The 17939-nt window shown below is 38.7% G+C and overlaps 2 protein-coding genes and 1 pseudogene across 2 annotated transcripts; all 3 read right to left on the bottom strand.

The window, feature by feature from the left end:
• Positions 1 to 470: 470 nt before the first annotated feature.
• On the bottom strand, positions 471 to 3492 carry LOC101291152 (annotated as a pseudogene).
• A 56-nt stretch (positions 3493 to 3548) lies between these two features.
• LOC101290870 lies at positions 3549 to 5781 on the bottom strand. Its single transcript, XM_004301040.1, has 5 exons — positions 5400 to 5781; positions 5244 to 5352; positions 3731 to 3965; positions 3620 to 3631; positions 3549 to 3569 (listed from the first exon to the last, which is right to left on the bottom strand). Exons 1-5 carry the CDS (start codon positions 5779 to 5781, stop codon positions 3549 to 3551), a joined length of 759 nt encoding a protein of 252 aa, XP_004301088.1.
• Positions 5782 to 10402: 4621 nt separating this feature from the next.
• LOC101302073 (protease 4-like) lies at positions 10403 to 14688 on the bottom strand. Its single transcript, XM_004299219.1, has 13 exons — positions 14264 to 14688; positions 13981 to 14164; positions 13750 to 13887; positions 13452 to 13622; positions 13274 to 13377; positions 12759 to 12826; positions 12481 to 12647; positions 12227 to 12296; positions 11905 to 12059; positions 11530 to 11635; positions 11349 to 11436; positions 11111 to 11254; positions 10403 to 10911 (listed from the first exon to the last, which is right to left on the bottom strand). The coding sequence occupies exons 1-13, from the start codon at positions 14672 to 14674 to the stop codon at positions 10681 to 10683; spliced, it is 2037 nt and encodes a 678-aa protein (XP_004299267.1). The 5' UTR covers positions 14675 to 14688; the 3' UTR covers positions 10403 to 10680.
• Between the last annotated feature and the right edge of the window lie 3251 nt (positions 14689 to 17939).

Here is a 17939-nt window from a genome sequence, read left to right as displayed (position 1 = left end):
AAGTTGATTTTGGTGTTTCTATTCATACAATGGGTTCGCTTATTTATTGCTGCAAAAGTTTGATCAGGAATTTTGAGAGCTTCTCCCTAAAACACACTTACGGGAACTGCAACATGGTTGCAGGGCTTCCTTGCCAAGCAAGGTATCAATCATGCTTATGGAAACATTGAGTTTGATAGCCCTCCTATATGCATGCTTATCTTCTGCTTATCTTGTTGATCTTTATGGTGTGACTCTAACAAGGAAAAATCTCTGTTAGGCCTGATGATAGGCCAAGCTAGCTAGTTCTTTTTTTTTTTTTTTTGGGTTAATGAAGCTAGCTAGTCTGTTTAGTTTCTTTCTGGGTGTTTTGACCCAAAACAAAAGAGAGAAGAAAAAGAGGTACGACTGGAAATTCTAATTTTTGTATAGATCAGATAATTAATATCTGAACACGGTGAAAATAAAGTAAAACTGAAATGAAGATTTAATCAGAAACATACAGTCATTAATCTGAAAGAAGCTGCCTTGTCGTGAAATTGCTTATATGAATTCTGTGCAGACTTAGCAAAGAGTTTAGCTTCCTCTGGTCTGAATTGGGAAGAAAAAAAGAATTAATTATTGTCTCCTTCCAGGGTTATAAAAGAGATCTCACAAAATAGAGGATGCAATGAGACTATGAGAGTACCTGAAGGGTCGCTGTTCTGCTGCAAGAACCTCGGCAAATTTTCCCCTTGATATGATTTCTTTGTTGGAGCCAATCATCTCAATACAGTTTTCCCAGGTTAAACTTCCCTACAAGCAGAAAATTAGATGAGAACTACAACATACAGAATTTTAAGGTCTTATCCGAAATTCTAAGTACCAACTAAAGGGTATGAAGACATTTAACCACAAACATAAAAAGAAGATCATAGATCACATGAGCATTACAAATATCTATTACACATTTATACGTGTCTCTGTGCTTTTACCAAGGTGGATATAGATCACTTTGATACTATCCAATCATCTTCCTCCTACCAACTCTGTTTTTCTCCGAGTCAATTTAATAAACTATATTCATATTTACCTGTGACAACTCCAATGGAACCAGTTAAGGTCAGATTTTCTGCAACAATGGCATCTGCTGCCATTGCCATATAGTATCCTCCACTTGCTGCCACATCCGACATTGATGCCATGACCGGTTTTGATGCAGCCAAAAGTTTGATCTCTCCCACATTCTGCAAATCATTAACACACATCAACTTAACCAGTTAACTGCATGCATGCACACATAGACAAAGCAACACAATATTTTCTTCTGTGCAACCGTATCTTACAACATATCAGCGAATTAAATTTTTTGGATCACATATGTAATTACGCTAATATAACTGGCACTTACAAATCAGAAGCAAGAGCGTCACCCCCAGGGCTGTCAATTCGGATAGTAGCAGCTTTGTATCTTTTTGATTCTGGAGATGGACAAAAGAATGTCATGTGACGCAGGATAAAGATTGGAACAAATCATGATGCAAATAACATGTCTCTGAGAGTTCTTGGTTCCAGAACACGACATATTACATGATTTACCAAGTAATGAAAAGAGGAGCCAGATTAAGTGATGAGCTAATTTAGAAAGAGCACGATACCTCGTAGGCCTCGTTTGATTCATGGATTGGAAATGTTGGGAAGGAAAAATTGTTAATTTCTTTTATTTGACACACATAAGGAAAGGAAAGACTTTACTGCAATATGAGAAAATATTTGAGAAATTGGATCCTCCCACATACCATGGAATTCCATCTCCCACATATTTTCCCAACATTAATTGCACATTAATTGCATACTTCAAATATTATTTTTATGAATGTTATTACTAAATTATCCATAAAATTTTTGAATTTTGAATATTTTATATTTTAATATTAAGGATATAATTGGTAAATTAATGTTACTTGTTTTCCTATCCATGCATGTATAAACCAAACATTGGAAAGGAAAGTAAAATATATTTCCTAGTTACTTTCCCGACGTTCCCAAACACCTGGGAGATTTATTTTCCTATATACATAGGAAAGACTAAGGAACAAATTTCATTTCCATCAACCAAACGAGGCCTTATAGCACGGATCTTCTCAATGAACTGTTCTCCAACAATAGATGATCCAGGTAGACTAAAAGAACCTCGTACACGACTAATGCTGCCTGAGGCTATTATGGCTATCTTGTCTTTGCCGCCTGAAGAGTCCATTTCCGACCTTAGAATATTTCCTGTTGCAATCAAGAAGTAACCAACGAGGTTTATCAATCACACCAAATATATTTCATTATATTTCAAAAATACGACATCACCACAAACCAGAAGTCACATACTGATGACTACCTATAATCAAACACAGGAAGCTTTTTCTCTGTTTCTACTCCAAGTCTTTCCTTCAACATTGAAGTAACCTGAAAGTGGTGCATAATTACTTATATGCTTCCTGACTATTATCATATACAGATAAAGCTTTCAAGAACAACCACCCTCCTGATGACTTTCTATTAAAATTTCAACAACTGAACAACATAATCTTAACATATCCAATACTAGTAACCCGTAAGAACCCCATTATAATATTCTTTTTTTTTTTTTTTCGCATATTATAAAAAAGCTGGACCAGGTAATTACCCTGTCATTGAAGTTCAATATACCCTGACTAACTTGAGGAGCATGTAGGGAAACTGAACTTTAGATACACTCTCAACTCTCTGTAAGTAATACTGTCTACAATATCTGGATCCAAAACACATCAAAGTAGCCATCTCACTCTCCAGTTCTCTATAATGTTAGATCTACAGAACAAATATTGATTATTTCTCAACATGCATCAAACATTAACCACATTACCATACCTCATCATCGTACTGTATGTTTGTGATCCAGCCCTCTTCTTTCAACTTTTCTACTTGGTACATCCCTTCATTAATAAAATTCTCAATATCTTCTCTCTTTTTCCCTGCAGATAAATTTAGTAAGTCAGTAGGTTATTTGAAGACCACAACATTGGCCAAACACCAAAACTCAAAGCACCTCTTGTAGATGAAATTATGTCCAGCCAGTTCCCATATATGTTATCGAGCAATGCTGTCAGCATCTCACAGTTTTCTTCCGACATTGTCGTGCGTGCAAGTTGGTCACCAGCACTTTTGTATTTACCAATCCTTTCCACTTGTGGCTCGACTCCGATTTTCTCAAGAACACCTGAAAGCCAACATTCACGCAAACCTCAGTCAGTAATGATTTCAGTCATAAGTATCCCGACAGAACCATAACATACATATTTCAAAGTTAATACATAAACGGTGAAAAGAATACCAGAGAAACTGACCTCTTACAAACGATGCCTGAACACTGAGACCAAACAAAGAAAAATAAGCACTGGGAGGGGCATAAATCTCTTGACAAGCAGAAGCAAGGTAATATTCTTTTTCGCTACAAGCAGGTGCATATGCCACAACAAACTTACCTGTAAAAATCCACATAAGCTCAAATGCACATCTTCAAACACAAACCAAATTTCGAATCACATAATCGCAATTCAAAACAATTTAGTGAGTACCTGGAAAAAGAAGAAAAAGATAATACAAAAACAATAATAAAAAAATTAACCTGATCAGTTATCTGGAAAAAAAAATACAAAAACCACAGCTATTTCAAAATCAACATCAAACACTGAAATTACAAAACTTCGAAATCAAAATGTGAGAATGGATCAAAAACCTGGCCCCGCAATGTCATGGTCAAGACGCTTCCCTTCTTGACCCGCTCCCAAGGACAAGCGAAGAGCATCCGAAGCTTAACGACGAAGCTCCTCCACGCGCTTGCCTCCCGAAACTGAAACTCACCGCCCGGATAGTCCTTGTCCGTCGTGGCCTTGGCATTCTCGGCGGCGTCGATTTTAGCCGAAACGGTGGCGGAGGTCGACGAGTCGTCGAAGGCGCGGATAAAGGGATAACTGATGAATAAATGGTAGACGTTAGTCATGTTAGTTCCTGTCAGCTGTGGACTTTGTCGAAAAGAAAAGGAGATTAACTCTGGGTGATGTGTTTAATTTTGAATCATTGGATAATTTTACATGGTCTAGATTTTATGAAATTTAGGTAAATTTACAGTTCTGGGTAAAATTGGCGCACTATTGCAGTGTACCTTGCTGAGCAGCCGCCATTAAAATAGCATTGCAATAACGTACTAGCTCGTCACTCCCTTTCTAACCTTTCACTTTCTCGCCATGGCAATCCTGTTTGCCATTACTTGTGTCTTTGTCGGCAGCTTATTTATACACTCAAACTACCCAAAAGTGTGTGACCTGCTTGAACGACTTGGCATCTTCTTTGGACTCACTGCCTTCTTCATAGCCATTATCATTCCATTAATTTCCATTTCCTTCCTGGTTCAGGTATCTCACCTGCTTCATCTATGTCGTCTCCTGATCTGCAATACTTTTTTGTAATTGCAAAAATGTTAAGTAAAGCATCAAGAATAATAGACTGATCAACCGCTGACATGCAGCTCCATGTCAACCTTCAAAGTTTTAGTCTGTACCTTTGGTACTATTTCTTTTAACGGATCCAGAAAAATGATTAGTTACAGACTTACAGAAGCTGTATGCAGATACCTTTAGTCTGTACCTTCAAAGTTTGATAAAGAATGACACGATTGTATAACTGTATAAGCAGTCGTCTGCATATAGCGTTCCAACCATCCTTTGTTAATTTGTTCTCAAATTCACTGTACTATATATTCTGATGACAGATACTAATTAAGCCAAACCAAAAATTAACTAAATTATTTTCTCAGCAACCAACAACAAATTAACAAAGGATGTGACTCAATAGTTCATTTTCAGAAACATATTTGTCCAAAAATGCCTTGGCTAGATTACTGAAGCAGACGCTGCTTCAGCAGCGGCATACCTACCTCGATCTTCAATGCTTCATAACATCAAGCACTTCGCTTCATATTATCTTCCTTAACTTGTTTGAAACGTTGCAGAGATATTAAAGTGATGCAATTGCATAATTCACCTACCACGGACCCAATAAGTCAATAATTATTTAGATCGATGTGATTGCAGTCACGTTGCCTACAATTTCCTACTTAATTACAGTGTTAACTGGGTTTGATAATAAGCATTGAATAACAAGGGGGTTCCCGTCACACGTACTGAGTGAAAGTTGTTTTTTTTTTTTTTGATGAAAAACCAATAGATTAAATGGAGGTGTCTCTAACGCACCCGCGGTTTACATAGTCAAAAGACAGCGCTAGGCTAGCTTCCGGAGGAACACACTCCTCCCAAAAGCGAACATCTCCTACTTTGTGGCCAACATTTGCGACAGCATTAGCTACAAAATATGCTTGAAACTAATAAAATCAAAGGAGTTCCTCAAACATCTAATTTCTTGAACTAGCTTGAGGATCCTCCAAGGTGAAGCAGCAATGCCATTCACTGCATCGATGACAAGTTTCGAATCTCCTTCAACCTCCACTCTGGACAAGCCTCTCTCCTTGGCACAAATGAGGCTGTTTCGGAGTGAAAGAGCTTCTGCAACTGAGATTGTGGTAATTCCAAAATTAGAAGAAGCTGCAACAAGTGGATTACCATTAGGGGTTCGGATTACGAATCCTCTAGCTGCAGAGTTCCTCCAGACTGAGCCATCAAAGTTAATTTTAACCCTATCAAAAGGGGGTGGTGACCACCTAATCATTTCAGAGTCTGTTCCAGGAGTATCCAAATTCCTAGTTGAGCTAGAATCGGTCTGAATATTACTCATAGCAAGTAGGTGAGCTGCAGCAGCAGCTACTGTGGCATTGGATCTAGGGGTTTTGCCCCTAAATACTGAGTGAAAGTTGTTGCATTAGCCGGATCTGCATCACTTAAGATACTGAAGTTAAATCAGATGTCAAACACTAATGTTTGTAACTTAGTCTATGATTAGTTTAACAAACTAAGAGATAGTAATTTTCCTACTTGAAAAGTTAATTTCAACTTTTTGTTACTACTACGTACACTAGTGCATTGAGAGATAGTAACGGAGTCAAGTAACAGATCAAGAACATGGTGTCAAACTTGAGAACAGAGATGGGATTGGGGATGTGGAAAGAAAGGCGTAGTTAGAACACATAAAAATAGGAAATGGAATAGAAATCACTCGTCCTCCAAGCCTACCCTCCTCGCTTGGAACAGGAACCTTTAAGAAAAATAGGAAATGGAACTTCAGTGATCGATATCTATTTGTGTTTCTTTTGTTTTCTGGGACCATTGATCGATGTTACTGTTATATAGTGCTATTCACATCCAAATGCCAAAAGACATAAAAGTCTAGTCGAGTACAAATGCCAACGTGACTCACCACGAGGGTTATAATATAATTAAGAGAGTATCTTTAATATACGGTGTGTATCTTCACATACATATATGGATTATCAAGATTAGAGGAAATAATATAGAAACATGGTGGTCAAACATATGAATTGTTATAAATAATTAAAATTACGTCGTATAAATACACATCGTACATATAAAAATTTCAAATTTTCATTACCCCCCCCGCCCCCAAGTTAAATCTCATGTTGATGCAGGAACTCGCTCAAATTATGTGGGTATGTTCCTCATCAAATTATAAGGGAATAATATAAAGCATGACTAAAACTCACTGCTAATCATGCTTTTAGTACGAAGACACAGCAGAATTTTCCGTGATTGGGGGTCATCATTAAATTGGGTTACCGCCGAAGTTGTTGACTATTTAAACTGAAGACAGTTTTTTCAGTTAAACAATGTTTTTTTTTTTCTTTTTTTCTTTTTTGAGAGGTAATTGAAGGAAAATATTGCGGGTCATGCATGTTTCCCACTATTGTCAAACATTGCCTGCAACTGAGCTAGTCACAGGACTCACAGACTCACGGACACTATAAAAGGAGATGATGATTCAGGAGCATTACAACACCAAAAATATGAAGTATAATACCAAAATGGATTTGAAGGCCCTTGCCATCCAAATTCTCACAAAATTTGGCTGCTGGATTCATCATATTCATCATCAAGATGAAGAAGAAATTGATCAACCACCGGTGGCTAGAAACCGCAACTTGGATTTGGCCAAACATGTTCATTGTATTTTGCTCGGCCAAAGTCTTCCACTCATACAAGTCTCATATTTGGCTTACAAGACTCGTATATAAGTCTCTAGTTCTATACACACGTTTGTGATTGTTTCCTCTTTAATACTTTTGTACTATTTCAACCTCAATGTCTTTTCGTGAGTCATGTGAACATTTTCCACTGAATTTGGTTAACTCATTCCCACGCATTATAATATCGATGACTTTAAAAAAAACAATGTTAGGTCAATAGCTTTTTAAGAACTCACCTTACATGTCAGTTTATTTGACATATATATACACATATATACACAACCTAATCAGATTATTTCATTAAATGACGTGATTATGTCACATAAGCTGACACGTAAGCTGAATTCTAGTGGGTTTCTAAAAGGTGGTTCCATAGCATTATTTCTTGAAGAATTTGGACGACATTGGGGCTTGGAACTGTGAATTAGTACGTAAAGGATGGAAATAAACTTGTAGGAGACTTCAAGAAATAAGTTTCTGCCATCTCTCCCGCGTACTCTTGTTGAAGTCGAGACAAATTTGTGACTATGAGAAGAGGCATTGCCAAAGTCGAAGTCCACTAAATGTTATCCAGTAGATTCTAGATACGGTTCTTTCTATGCAATGTTTCCCGCGCTTTGTTTGTAACTACCACTTTCGCTATTTTGCTTTGCGCGGGCTTGGCTCGCCGCTTTGCCGCTGTGGCATCTTTTAAGACTTTAAGTACTACTTGGTTGGTAATTTTGGGTTTGCATGAATAGTAATGGTGCTCTCAATTCTTGTTCTAACATGTGTTTACACCCAAATTAATATTTTACTGGACAGTAATTGTCTAAAGTGAATGTTAATTAAATTCATGGTCCACACCGACGAACCTGAATAATATTTAGGTTTAAAGGCGGGTTGCCTCGTCTGCAATAAAAAAGCATGTATAATTAAGGAGTTCGGTTTCGCGAAACGAGACGCCTTCGCCAAGAAACAAGGCGAGATGACTTCTCATACAAAGGAGACTCCGCGTAGGAGACCACGTGAGGAAACAAAGGTGGAAGACTTCGCATAGAAGAAGGAGAGAGGCGGGCTCCTCTTGGTGGTATATATATGCATATATATCAATTGAGAGAGCTAGCAAGGAAAGAGGCGGACTCCGCCTACAATACCTCTATTGGATAAGAAAGCAATATATATCCTTAGTTAAGCATGATTGCATGGGGAGGGGTTCATTAAGGATCCTTATCTTTATTCAAGCATGTTTGCATGGGAGCTCACGTCCACATCTTCATGAGTTTGGTTGTGTTGGTGGTTAAGGACTCTACTCCTTAATTGTATTTGCATGGGTGAACAGTGGTGCACGTCCAGGTCTTCATGAGATTGGTTCTACTCCTTCGCCAAGGCTTAATCACGTCCAGCAAGTGATTTACATCGTCTACACCACATTTATCGTTGAAGACTTTTACGAGTCTTTAACATGCTTTGGGCCAATACCAGTGGCCTTAAATAGCTCTATATAAGAGAGTTCGAGGATCTGGTTAAGCCTACAACACAACAAATAACACAAAACAACTCAACAAAATACAATACAATTCTCGACCTAGTCGAACCCAGACGCTAAAGCATCTCGCCTTAGCAACTCTTTTCCTTCCAAGCTCCCCGGAGCTCTGTCTCTTTACATTCCAGGCTCCTCGAAGTCATTGCACCCTTTACTTTTCATGCTCTCCGGAGCTCCCTTGCGTTCTCGTTTTCCTTTCCTTTGGTTGCTCTACTCGTTACAACCGCGAGTATTGATATCGGTGGCGGAGAAGCTACTGTAATTCCTCGTCCGCGAGGTGGCATCGGTAACCCCTTCTTCGCTGGTTTAGAAGTCTAGCCGCAGCGCATTTCTTTCCTCGTCCGCGAGGTGGCACGCCCCGCAATCTCTTTTTTTTACTTTTGAGTCACTAGAGTTCCGACTCTGCCCCTGCTGAGACGCGTGGTCAAAACAACATGTCTTGTCGTCTTTGCTGGGGACCTCATGTCAATTTCTCGACAGCTTCCTTCACATTGTGTACGTCTATGTTCTCTGTCACTATATATAGATGTATAAGAGAAGCATGATTCAAACGAGAATTTCAGCACTTGCATACTAACCTAAAAATGAAGTATACTAAAAGTGATTTGAAGGCATTTGCCCTCCAAATTCTAGAGAGCGTATTCAGCACACCCGGGTGCGCCGTGCACCCGTCCATTTTGAAAAAGTCAAATGGACGGCGGAGATGGACGGGTGCGCGGCGCACCCGGGTGCGTTATATAATTTTTGCAAATTCTAACAAAACTTGGCTGCTTACATTATCCGGACGATGATGAAGAAATTGGTCAACCAGCAGAAGCTAGATGCCACAACCTAGACTGGCCCAAGTTACTTGTTGTGTTTTGCTCGGCCTCCGCTATCGAAATGGCTCTCCTATCAGCACAAATCCACTCTGAACTCCCTGTAATCTTCTGCTTCCTCGGACTCACCATCATAGTTTCATTTACTTGCTTCTTCCTGAGCAAATTCATTCACTTCAACTATCCCCTAGTGGCTCTTGTGCTTGAGCGGCTTGACATTTTCTTTGGGGTCACGGCAATCTACATATCCATCACAATTCCATTCCCTTTGTGGTTCAAGTGTGTCACCTGCTTCATCTATATCCTCTGCTGGCTTATAATCCTCTTTTGTAATTACTTCCACTCTTAGTAATTAAATAACGTCTTTGTCACTGATGTAAGTTTTTTTAGGCTCTCTTCATCTGGAAAAGATATGTACAGTTGAAAAGATCATAGCAGAGTCTGCCAGATTAGCCACTATTTTCTCTTAACTTCTTTCTGCTAGGAAGAACCAAACACAGCAGCATACCTCCAATGGGACTACTCTGAAATCGATCACCAATTCCCGGAACAAAAGGGAAGGTATACGACCATTCCATGTCCTTTGAGGTACAAATGTGGCACCTGCCTCATCTATTTGTCCTGCTGGCTTACGATCTTGGATTCCTGGTCTGTAATTACTTCCATTATTTGGTATAGCAAAGTAACCAACAAAACGATTTCCTTCGAAATAAGTCCCTAGCTAAGGTCTCATATGAACTCGTATATCTTTTATAACTTTTAGGTGGTTCAAACAAAGGAAGAGTTTCTAACGCTAACGAGGACTTTATAATAAGGATCAAGCACGCATTAAATTTCTACTTCATTTGATTTTCGTTCGACTCTAACCAATTTGGACAGACAGGACAGTGCCTTTCCATGATATATGGGAACTGTGCGTTTCAACTTGAGTTGATACTTTTGATGTTCTATTCCAATGAAATGTTGCATGTCTTTGTTCTCTACGTATCAGCAACTGTAAAGAAGTAACGACTGAAGATTCTAATTTTGTATAGATCAAATTGAATTTATATATGGCTGTACAATTGAGAACCCCTATCCAATGGCAAAGAGTCTGGGACGGGCATCATACCCAAATTAGCGAAGGGACACATCCTCTATCAACCTGTAAGGGCCTTAATTTTCTATATAGCCTAAAGAAGAAAGAAATCGGATTATAGGGAACCAAGGTAATCTCTTATCAAATTGAAGATGGGGTTGGCATTAGAAGCTCCCTCCAGTTTCTGAAACATGATTCCATCCATCCGAGCTTGAACTCCATCGGAAAAGGTCAAGTCTTGCAGCAGTGTCTTCAACGTTTGATCGACTCCAACCAGAGTACTCCCTACGCCACTTAAAAGTTCTGGCAGTGAAGGGGAGGGTCTTGCAAGTTCCACAAGTGTGACCTGGAATAATTGGAACAAACCAATCATACAACCTCTTCCAAAATATACTGATAAAAACATGTGATCAACACAAGATGATCTTTTTTTTAACACAAGATTATCATAACACACAAGAAATTATGAAAGCTAACTTGCTGCACCAACTTATATTAATCTTCAGAATATGCGTAGCCACTGAAATAAGATTTTTGTCACCAACCTCGGTGTCTTGTGGTATATTTGCCTTGAGCTTCGCTATTGCAACAGCCCGAGAAAGTCCACCAATAGCATCAACTAAACCCCTAGAAGCTGCATCTTTACCAGCCCAAACTCTCCCTTGTGCAACTTCCTCCATTTTATCTACCTGGCAAAGTAATAAAGGGGACATTCAAATTCCAGGTAGAACAGAGTGAAAATAAAGTCACTAAAGCTAAATGAAGATTCAATCAGGAACGTACAGTCATTGATCTGGAAGAAGCTGCCTTGTCGCGAAATTGCTTATATGAATTCTGTGCAGACTTGGCAAAGAGTTCAGCCTCCTCTGCTCTGAATTAGGAAGAAAAAAAGAATCAATTACTTTGTCTCCTTCCAGGATTATAAAAAATATCGCACAAAATAGAGTATGCAATGAGAGTGTACCTGAAGGGTCGTTGTTCAGCTGCAAGAACCTCTGCAAATTTTCCCCTTGATATGATTTCTTTGTTGAAGCCAATCTTCTCATACAGTTTTCCCAGGTTAAACTTCCCTACATATGGAAACTATAAGACAACTACAACTTGCAGAATATAAAGGTCTCATCTGAATACCAATGAAAGGGTATGCAGACTTTTAACCGCAAACATATAAAGAACATGATTATTACAAATATCTATTACACATTCAGATGTGGCTCTGTGCTTTTACCAAGGTGGATATAGATCACTTTGATACTATCCACTCAACTTCCTCTTTTAATACTCCTACTCCTACCAACTTTATTTTTACCAAGTTTAAATAAACTATATACATATTCACCTGTGACAACTCCAATGGAACCAGTTAAGGTCAGATTTTCTGCAACAATGGCATCTGCTGCCATGGCCATATAGTATCCTCCACTTGCTGCCACATCAGACATTGATGCAATGACCGGTTTTGATGCAGCCAAAAGTTTGATTTCCCTCCACATTCTGCAAACCATTAAGTCGTTAAAACATCAGGGTAACCAGTTAACTGCATGCAGACGCGGACAAAGCAAGGTGATATTTTATTCTGTTCAACAATATTTATAAACACATCAGTGAATCATATAATTTTGGATCACATATGCCATTACGCTAATATAACTAGCACTTACAAATCAGAAGCAAGGGCATCACCTCCAGGGCTGTCAATTCGGATAATAGCAGCCTTGTATCTTTTTGATTCTGGAGACGGACAAAAGAATATCATGAGATGCAGGATAAATTTTGGAACAAATCATGATGCAAATAACCTGTTCTAAAAGTCCACGAATCCAAAACACGAGATATTACATGATTTACAGTTATCATGTAAATGAAAAGAGGAGCCAGATGAAGTGAAGAACTTAAATTAGAAGCACCACAATACCTCTTATAGTACGGATCTTCTCAATGAACTGTTCTCCAACAATAGATGATCCAGGTAGACTAAAAGAACCTCGTACACGACTAATGCTGCCTGAGGCTCTTATTATGGCTATCTTGTCTTTGCCGCCTGATAAACCAAGAGTCCATTTCCGGACCTTAGAATATTTCCTGTTGCAATCAAGAAGTAACCAACGAGTTTTATCAATCACACCAAATATATTTCATATATTTCAAAAATACGACATCACCACAAACCAGAAGTCACATACTGATGACTACCTGTAATCAACCATAGGAAGCTTTTTCTCTTTTTCTACTCCAAGTCTTTCCTTCAACATTGAAGTAACCTGAAAGGGGTGCATAATTACTTATATGCTTCCTGACTATTATCATATACAGATAAAGCTTTCAAGAACAACCACCCTCCTGATGACTTTCTTATCAAATTTCAACCACTGAACAACATAATCTTAACATATCCAATACTAGTAACCCGTAAGAACCCCATTATAATATCTTTTTTTTTTTTTTTTGTCATATTATAAAAAAGCTGGACCAGGTAATTACCCTGTCATTGAAGTTCAATATACCCTGACCAACTTGAGGAGCATGGAGGGAAACTGAACTTTAGATACACTCTCAACTCTCTGTTTAAGTAATACTGTCTACAACATCTGGATCCCAAAACACATCAAAGTAGCTTTCTCACTCTCCAGTTCTCTATAATGTTTGATCTACAGAACAAATATTGATTCTTTCTCAACATGCATCAAACAGTAACCACTTTACCATACCTCATCATCATACTGTATGTTTGTGATCCAGCCCTCTTCTTTCAACTTTTCTACTTGGTACACCCCTTCATTAATAAAATTCTCAATATCTTCTCTCTTTTTCCCTGCAGATAAATTTAGTAAGTCAGTAGATTATTTGAAGACCACAACATTAGCCAAATACCAAAACTCAAAGCACCTCTTGTAAATGAAATTATGTCCAGCCAGTTCCCATATATGTTATCGAGCAATGCTGTCAGCATCTCACAGTTTTCTTCCGACATTGTCGTGCGTGCAAGTTGGTCACCAGCACTTTTGTATTTACCAATCCTTTCCACTTGTGGCTCGACTCCGATTTTCTCAAGAACACCTGAAAGCCAAAATTCACGCAAACCTCCGTCAGTAATGATTTCAGTCATAAGTATCCCGACAGAACCATAACATACATATTTCAAAGTTAATACATAAATAGTGAACAGAATACCAAAGAAACTGACCTCTTACAAACGATGCCTGAACACTGAGACCAAACAAAGAAAAATAAGCACTGGGAGGGGCATAAATCTCTTGACAAGCAGAAGCAAGGTAATATTCTTTTTCGCTACAAGCAGGTGCATATGCCACAACAAACTTCCCTGTAACAATCCACATAAGCTCAAATGCACATCTTCAAACACAAACCAAATTTCAAAACATTAAATTGCAATATAAAACAATTTAGTCAGTACCTGATTTCTGGAAGTCCAAAATATGCCTCCGAATTTCTTCCACCTTACCCCAACCACAGTTCAAGCTCTCAATTTGAAGATACACACCAGCAATTCTAGGATCATACGCAGCTTTCACAAAATTCTCACAAATTTGAGGCAGTGATAATCCACTAGAGAATCGACTCTTTAACTGATCAGTTATCTGGAAAAAAAAATACAAAAACCACAGCTATTTCAAAATCAACATCAAACACTGAAATTACAAAACTTCGAAGTCAAAATGTGAGAATGGATCAAAAACCTGGCCGCGCAATGTCATGGTCAAGACGCTTCCCTTCTTGACCCGCTCCCAAGGATAAGCAAAGAGCATCCGAAGCTTGACGACGAAGCTCCTCCACGCGCTCGCCTCTCGAAAGTGAAACTCGCCGCTCGGATAGTCCTTGTCCGTCGTGGCCTTGGCATTCTCGGCGGCGTCGATTTTAGCCGAAACGGTGCCGTTTTCGGTCGATTCGGTGGCGGAGGACGACGAGTCGTCGAAGGCGCGGACGGAGAGGCGGCGGCGGAGGGAGAGAGGAGGAGAGTGAGAGAAGAGAGGGATGGACTGGGAGTGGAGGAGAGGCTTGGAGAGGGAGGCTCCGACGACGGAGGTGAAGAATCGGGTGTGGATTGGGGTGAGGTGTTGCGAAGCGTGGAGGAGAATCAGCTTCGACATTTTCCCAGTCTCAGTCCACTGAGAAAATGAAGAGTAGAATTTTGCAGAGAGAAGTTGAAAAAGAAGATGGACAAGGTTTAATTTTATCCACGTCACCATTTTTTGGCTCGCCGACGTGTCATATCTCGCGCGCTTGTTTTTACGAAATTGTAATTTTGTTTTAAGGTAAAAGGATAAAATAGAACATAAAAATATATATGCGGGCTAGGGGATATGATGTTGGGGCTAGGTGGAAGCCCAATGGCATGGGCCTAAGCAGGCCGGGGGGTTTTATTTTATCCACGTCACCTTTTTTTTGGCTCGCCCCACGTGTCATATCATAGCGCGCTTCTTTTACGAAATTGTAATTTTTTTTTTTAATATTATGGAAAATTTGAAGAGTCAATTTTTCTCCAATGAAAAGGGAATGAGTCATTGGAGTGATCTGAAAAGTCTCCTCTTCTGTTGTCAGCTTCTACAGAATTACAGTCTGTAAATTCAGTAAGTGAATTCAGATTGTTGCTAATTTGAATATTCTCTTTCCAAGATTGATACTTTGTGATTCTGCTGGTTGGAATCTCTATTGTTCATGGTTTACATTTTATGTTCTGAATTGGGTGTGCCTTGGCTTTGTCATATTAGACTAAAGGCTTTTGCTTTCTGGGTTTTTATGTGTTTTTGGTGTTTTTAAATGTTGCTGCTTATTCTGGTGTTGTTTGAAATAAGTATGTATGGTCTATTTCTGGGAGATTTGGGTAAACGTAGGAAGATTGTTGTGGCTGTTTTGATGGGGTGAGGAATTGTGTTTAGAAGTTAGGACTCAAAACTAGGAACTTAGGGCTTATATTGCACAATGTGCTTTAGCTGTTGTCCTGTTGAGGAGTATGAATTGAGATTAAGTTTTCGGTACTGTATAAAGTGGGTTTGTAATGTCTATCTAACTTGGTATGTTAAGTAACATGGATACTAGATTATTGTTCCATGAAATCACATCGAGGTTTTGTTTCTTGGTTTTCTAAAGCCACTGTTTTTGTACATATGTTTGTGCGCATGCGCTATACTGTTGTTTTTTGGTGCGCATTGTTAGATTCATGATCAGAGTACTGTAACTTTCGCAGATATGACTATGTTGGAGATTAAATTGGGGACTGCAATGTCAAAGGCAACCAAGTATCTAGAAGAAATTCACCATGTTTCCATGGTGCACGAGTCTTCTGATATGCGCTGTGTTAGCTTAAATCTCCAGACTATCTTTGATGAACTGGCTTTACTCTACAGTCTTCTATTCAATTGCCAGGAGAAGCGCATTGAATGTCTAATGGAGGAGTTTCCCCCTCCATCGGGTGTTTCTCCAGGAGATCATGGCGCAAGAGCCTACATCTCTGCATGGATTCATGATCTATATGTTTCAAACTGCAAGGCTGTCAGGACACTCTCTGGCTTTCGTTATTTAAAACATTACTTGCATGAAGAAGATTACTACTCATTACGATATGATACATTTCTCATTCATCTGAATGCAGCTATTCGCCCAACTCACATTAGGGGCATAGCAAAAGATACCATTTATATTCCTATACTCCACGACAGTCCAGCTTGGGATACTGATAATCCATTTAACATTGAGAACTTTGTCCTGAACCGTGATCTGCTTTCAGGATTACTTGCGAGTGTTAAAGGATGGAGAATGTCAATCATTGTGTCACACAACCGAGGACGCCCCACCTGGCTGTTTGACTGGCACGATGACAAATGTTGTGCTTGGTTTCCTCTAGGAAACTATACAATGGAGGATGTTACTGTTGCCTATATTGTCGGAGCAGCCTGTACTCCAAATCTTGCACCCAGAGATGTTGATGACTGGCAGAACGGAACTGTGACTGGAAACTACAGCATGGACTATGAACGTGTTGAACCTCGACGCTTTTATGGTGATTATGAGGTCAGGATCCTTGAACAAAGACAAGTTCTCCCTACATTCCCAACCATTGTTGAGGAAACAAATCAAGGCCCTCTCACCAAAAGGCAGAAGACTCTGATCACTGTATCAACTACAGCCACTTCAATGTCTTTGACAGATTCAGGAAGCGGGCCATCCGAATCCACAGCCAGTGCCATAAAGCAACAAGATGCCGAACAGCTGATAGTTTGCCAGTTCAAAATTATAGATTGGACCTGTTACCACAATGTTGTGCGTAAGAGGGATTATGAAACAAGGAACCTTGCTCACTGTTCGATTATGAAATTGGATTTTATTTTATAGCTAGCAATGTAATGCAACTATATATTTTTGTGACATTCATTTGACATATCAGTTAGATAGGTTTAGCTTATGGTGTTAGTTGCATCACTTGCATGTTTTGGAATGTCAATAAAGAGTGATGTACTGCTCGGATTATGTTTTCAGTTGAATTCTTTTTAACATTCTTTCTTGAACCTTTATGATCCTAAATGAATGAATGCTATTCTTATTGGCTAGCTGCATATATTATGCAGCTCATTTCCTATTCTGTAATCAAAACATTGCTGTATTCACAAACAAGAAAGCTTTGCCGTTTTATTCATTTGCCTTGGTGTGCCACTATATATTGAAAAACAAGAACAACTTTTAAAGAATGATTCATTTACAGTAATCAGGGAAGGTGTTTTAAATTATTTGAAGTTTTTTCTTGGGAAGGAGGAAATTGTAAGTGGAAACATTTTCTATCTACACACGGCTACACCTTTTAAACATCCTAGAAAAATCGAAATTTGAAGAGGTTTTTATCTATTAATTATAATTATTATTTGAAGAGTGCTACTTAATTAAAAGCACCACAGCAAGTTCTAGTGCAAAAGGAGAGTATATCTTGAAACATCGTTGTAGGTATATTGGCTATTCCCATTCAACACAAGATTTTCAAAATACAATAGGACTAAAGTGACAAGGTGACATGACTCGGATTGGATGTAATTGAAGTTTTGCATGATCAGAGGTATCAAACTTGAGATCAGAAATGTCTCTACAAGGTAACAGATTTAAGAATCAATTTATGGTAAGTTGATCCTTTCTCTGATCAAATTAAGTAAACATCTTGATGGTTGATTTCTAAATCAGAATAGAAGATATTTTGGTTGACAGGCATTGATCTTGCAAGATTACATACAAGTCTATGGTCTCAAAATGCGAGTCTTTATTACAGTTAAAATGATGGAAGATAATTGTGTGAATGCTTGATAACAGCTGGTTGTAATTGTGGAATGTAAATGTCCATTATCTGATTGCAGGTTTCAAGCAAGAATCAAT

Source organism: Fragaria vesca, linkage group LG5 (assembly GCF_000184155.1).
Source record: "Fragaria vesca subsp. vesca linkage group LG5, FraVesHawaii_1.0, whole genome shotgun sequence".
Classification (NCBI taxonomy): domain Eukaryota; kingdom Viridiplantae; phylum Streptophyta; class Magnoliopsida; order Rosales; family Rosaceae; genus Fragaria; species Fragaria vesca.
The sequence above is the reverse complement of the archived record's forward strand: the minus strand, read 5'-3'. Positions and strand labels throughout refer to the sequence as shown.